General features: G+C 37.3%; 1 protein-coding gene across 1 annotated transcript; it reads right to left on the bottom strand.

Moving 5' to 3' along the window:
• Positions 1–840: 840 nt before the first annotated feature.
• Positions 841–5,189, bottom strand: LOC130717985 (myosin-binding protein 3-like). Its single transcript, XM_057568407.1, has 4 exons — positions 5,092–5,189; positions 3,187–4,470; positions 1,705–3,109; positions 841–1,062 (listed from the first exon to the last, which is right to left on the bottom strand). Coding segments are annotated over exons 2-4 (2,532 nt in total). The 5' UTR covers positions 4,313–4,470; positions 5,092–5,189; the 3' UTR covers positions 841–1,061.
• Between the last annotated feature and the right edge of the window lie 265 nt (positions 5,190–5,454).

The following is a 5,454-nucleotide window of genomic DNA, read 5'->3' as shown; positions in this document are numbered from 1 at the left end:
TTTTAGAGTTGAGTTGGGAACCCTTTTTCTGAAGCTGCTTCTTCTATTTATAGTGTTCTCTCCTCCTTCACGTTCTTGGCGGTTTTTCTTCAGTGTGTATGGGGCTTTGTGGGTTTGAATTTTGGCGCCTTACCCCACGTTCAACTGGAGATTCTGAGCACGTGATTTTAATTGCAACGTGGGCGGTCTTGAGTCGTGGGTAACCGTTGCCATTCGTGGCATCGTGGGTACACGCACGTGCTCATAATTGCCCATCACTCGGTAACTGCCTCTTCCGTTGAGCTTGTCGAAGTTCCTTCATCTGCTGAGTTTGTCGAGATGTGGCCTTTGCTAACTTGTCTTTGGGGGACGCCACGTGCTGAGCCACAAGTCTTACCATAGTCTCTTCCGTCGAGCAATCGCCTTTCTAACATTGATGTCGAGAATCGTGGCGTTAATGATTTTAGCTCAACAATACCCAAAGTATTTTAATAAAAAATGAAGATTCAAGGATTTAAGTATAAGAAACTGAGAGAATGAACAAATCTGTTATATTAACTATGAACAAGTTCCATATTCAAAATTAGAGGGAGACAAACTGCAATTCAACCTTTATGTTAATATTACTTGGCAATTATGATCACACTAAGTGTCGCACCCCCATATAGAAAACTTGTACAATTTATACCAATTTGGCAGTTTTGGTGCTAAATTACTCCATACATATTGAAAATTCTCTTAACAGAAAGTACCAACTTACCCAGGTACCATCTGATCAATGCACCAGAACTAAACTCCACCTTCTATTCAGCTCACAAAACACAAAGGACAAGAAAGAAAGAAAAAAACCCAACAGGCAAATAAGGATCAAGAGACCAAAACCAGAGTTAACTATTGCTATTACTACTCTATGTACTTGTTCACATAAGATATCATGGCTTTCCACAATATACATGCATATCAAAAAAATAAAACATGATTCTGTGATTCTGTAATATTTTGCCCATTGTCATCAGAAGACTACAAGTTTCATTTTTTTTTTCTTCCTGTTTTCTTGAGTTCGCATTCTGATCTTGCAAGCATCTGAAATAATTACAAATAGATATTAGTAAGAATACCAAAATGGAATGAAATATTCAAAACAAATGCTATAGAGAATGAACTGAAGATTGTAAATAAAAGTTGTAACCCCAGATATTCTTATCGGTAGAGACACTCACGTACAGTGCCAAAAGCTTAAAATTCTTGCAAATGGAATAAGGTATATCAAAAGACATTCACTCAAATGACAAAGAGACATGAATTGCTAATAGCAAATTCAAACTACCTTGAAATGTGCGCTGACAGAAATTCAAACACACCCTAAGGAAAAAAGAGGCATTACTAAAAACAAGTATCATCGTCCAAATCCATTTATCATGATTAATCGCATCTAGAAACAAGTAGCAGGAAAAGATCAGCTAATTGTCACCAGTCTTTCTTTTACTAATTGATAATGTTCACAGACTATGTTAAAAGATGACTTGATAATTCTGACTAAGAAATACGTGCTATGCATCAACAACAGACAATGCCAACAACTGATACCCAATGAAAGATTATACCATAAGCATAAGTGCACTCATGCTAAATAATGTGGTAGCAAACTAATAAAGGTACAAAAAATATTAGTCTGCTGGCATATCAACAAGTAAGGAGTTCATGCTTAATAGCTTGTATGCTTACCATCTTGATTTTATTCCAACTTTCCGTAGCTCACGCAATTGATGAGCTATGTCTTGAATAAACTCTTTTCCATCACTTCCATTTTGAAGAGAATTTATTATGTGTTCAAGAAGATCATGATCGAATTCGAGTGCGTCCAACCTCTCATTAAGGTCTGATATTTCATTTTCTAGAGCAACCAGCTCAGCTTCTCTTCTAGGCGTGGGAGTTTTTGGTCCAACAGATATAGAATGATTGTTTTCTATACTAATAGAACAATCATCACTATCTGAAGCTACTGAAGCATCCTTGTCTTTATGATTTACATTCGACATAATACTTTTCTGTATGGACGAATCAATCTCTTCATGACCATCTAAACACGGCCCTTCACCGTTAGTAGCTCCTTGTTGATTCAATTCACTGATTTCATTACAAGAAAATTGATGAAGCTTCTTTGCCACGCTTTTCAAACATTGTGAAATGTACAGCTTTTCCTCTTCAAATTCTAAAAAAGATGTTCTACTCGCAGCTTCATGACTGACTTCAGAAGCTTCAGCAAACTGTGGATGGGGAAATTTGTATACAGTACTATCTGTGATGTTATGCACACTGATATTTTGTGTTGTAATATTTTCTTCTTTTGGATCTCCACTTTCCTCATGTATATTGTGGTCCACAGGCTCATCCATGAAGTTTGACCGATAAAATTCCAACTCAGCTTCCAAATCTTGTATCTCCTTTTCCTTTTCTGTTAGTAGATCATTAACTTTATCCAATTCATCATTATCATATTCTGCTTGCTCTTCCATCATTCTTAAGTATTGAAGAGCCTCCATTTGCAGCGCTGCTTTCTCCTCCTGTAACCTTGTAATCATAGACATTGCTTCATTTGCAGCAATAGAAGCAGCATTTCTTTCTTCCTCCAGTTCCTTGTGTAAAGCATCCATGCATTTCTTGTCATACTCAACCTGTCGTTTTAATCGATCAACAACAGACTCCCCTTCAATTTCATCGACATTGCCTCCATCCAGAGATTCAAGACCAGATTCTACTGATGGTGACTTTTGAAGTTCCTGAGTCCGATTTGGACTAGAAGTCTCACCTTGCATCTCTGGAGAGTGAACATGATTAGACCCATCAAGAGAAGAACTGTGTGATGGTGATAGCTCCACATCTTCCTTGACTTTATCTATTTCCTCGGTCGTTGATTGTTCTATGACAAAATCAGTTACTTCTCTTTCCTTAGTCATGACAGGATATTTACCCATGGTAATTGAGTTCTCTTGTCTAGGACTTGTAGGAGCAGAATCACATACCACTGATTCAGTTGCATTAGATGATTCATTGCTACCAATCTTCTCTGAGACTTGCCCATACTTTTCAGATACGATTTCTGTATCATGTGCTTGTGGAAGACCTACAGCTGAAAATATTTGAGAAAGAAAATGTTAGACTATTTTGAAGAACCGAAATGGAAATGCAGTGAGAGAGAAAGGTTACATTTTTCTGACGATGCTTGGGCATGTGCAAGAGTGCCATCGAAACTCATAAGCTCGGACAGGAAAGCAGGAAGAGAATTCTGAGAAAGAGAAGTGTTCTTGCTCTCTTCTGCTTCTGATTCTCTAGTAGAAACATTCACAACAATAGGTGATGGTGAAACCTCATCTAGTGAAATGAGCTCAGGCAGGTCATAAATCATTGACTTTTGATTCTCTTGCTGCAATTTCATTTCTAACACAATGTTGTCATTCACATTTTGGTGATTGCTGACATTAACCAAAGGCTTGTGTTTGGGAGAACCACCGTTTTCCTTTGCTGGATTCATATCGCTCGGAACACAATTTGGGGGAGTTATTGATGTCAATTTAGCTCTTGGGCCATTGGAAACTTCCATGTCTTCATGAAATACACTTCCAACATCATCCTCATCAGAAAATGGAAACTCAGACTCGGAATCAGAAGTAAGTCTCAGCACACTGTACCCAACATTAGATAATGGATTAAAAATGTTTTTTCCTTCTGATCCACAAAACTTATCCCTTGTTTTCTTTATGTTGCCCCGGTGATTCAAACGGCTTTGCCTCGGTACATGTGGCAACGGAATGTATGGCTTAAGAACAGCTCTCCCCGGTGATTTCTGTTCTGACTTCCAGAGCCTGCCACAACAAGTACATGGCCTTGATACCTTAGGGCCAGTAAACAAATCTCTGCTCAGTGAACCAGAACCACCAAGGTTCATCCCCAATTTGCCCACCAACAACCTGTGAGTCTTGGTGTTGCGTTTAACGTTTGCGGTGACTGACAGAAGACAATCATCACACATCCTATGACCATCCGCGAGCTTGCCATGAACATGACACAATATCAGAGATGATATTTCTGATTTGTGATGGCTGCAAAACAGGTTCTCATAGAACTCTGGCTTTTCAAGCCTAGAACATAACAAACAAGGCAATGGCAATTGGCAATAACTTGCAAACTTTGTCAGCAGATATGATAGCACAGAATCCACTAGCAGCAGGAATATCAAAAACCACTCACAAGCTGCAGATGTGAGAATGGGAATGAAACCCTGCATCCTCTTTGCTTTGGCAAATGAAGCTCCTCTTCTTCCACTTGCTGCCATCTATCTACACGCCACAATCGCTCTGCGAATCGGTGAGATTCGAGACGGGGAAAGTCATTACTCAAATCCCAGCCATCCAACTCAAGGCCCAGAATTTCATCCCCAAGATAGATGAGGTATCTATCTATCATAAATCTCAAGGAGCTAGAGCTAGAAGGCTACAAAATTAAAGGTAATCAAAAAGTCACCATTAAATCAAAATCAAAATCCAAGTTAAGTGTACTGCATTTAATCGACACCCCATTTTACACAATGAATCAATGATCAATTTTCAATTCCAAACATCATTCATAGACAATCCAACCACAACAACATCACAAGTCCTCAACACCTTAGGCAACAACAATAATATAATTGAAAAAAAAAAGATAAAATGAAAAAAAAAATTAGAAAGAGGGAAAGTAAATGATGAAAACGAAATACACTCTTTATCTTCCAACTACCTGATAATAATTGTCGAGTAGCCATAAACATTAACAGAAAATGAATTGAAACCAACCCAACGGTGACACATTAAGCCTTAGATTGTTAACTACCAACCACAAATTTAGTTACAACCTACGAGAATTAAATTAAATAAATACAAAATGATTGCCAATATCCAAAACAGAATGAATTATTCAAGGGGCACAAATTTCAAGAGATTTGCATTCTGAGAAAAATGCAAAATTGTTAAAAATTATAATAATGAAAATAAAGAGAGATCATGGATTGTTAAGAAAAATGGGTGAATTTCATTGATATTTGATATGGGAAAATGCAGGAAAATGCGGTGGTACCTGTTCTGCAGGTTGATGAGGGAGAAAGAGACAGGATGAAGTGCAGAGAGACAATTTCTGATCAGAGATAGAAAAATTTGTCTTTTTTCACTAAAAACAAGGTTGGAATAAAATAAAATATTAATTAATAAAGAAAACAAATAGTAAATATTATGATGAAGATTGAAGAAAATAAAGGCGCGAAATTACAAGTTGGTCCATCTATAGTTGATCAAGTGACCGTTGAAACCAACGGCCATTGATTTGTTTGGTAGCAAATGTAGCCAAAATTGGACGTGCATATGTGTAATGTATTAGTTTCCATTTTAATATAAGGTACTACAATATAGTTTTTTTTTTGGTACAAGCTAGTACAATATAGTT

This window comes from Lotus japonicus, chromosome 5 (genome assembly GCF_012489685.1).
Source record: "Lotus japonicus ecotype B-129 chromosome 5, LjGifu_v1.2".
Classification (NCBI taxonomy): Eukaryota; Viridiplantae; Streptophyta; class Magnoliopsida; order Fabales; family Fabaceae; genus Lotus; species Lotus japonicus.
The sequence above is the reverse complement of the archived record's forward strand: the minus strand, read 5'-3'. Positions and strand labels throughout refer to the sequence as shown.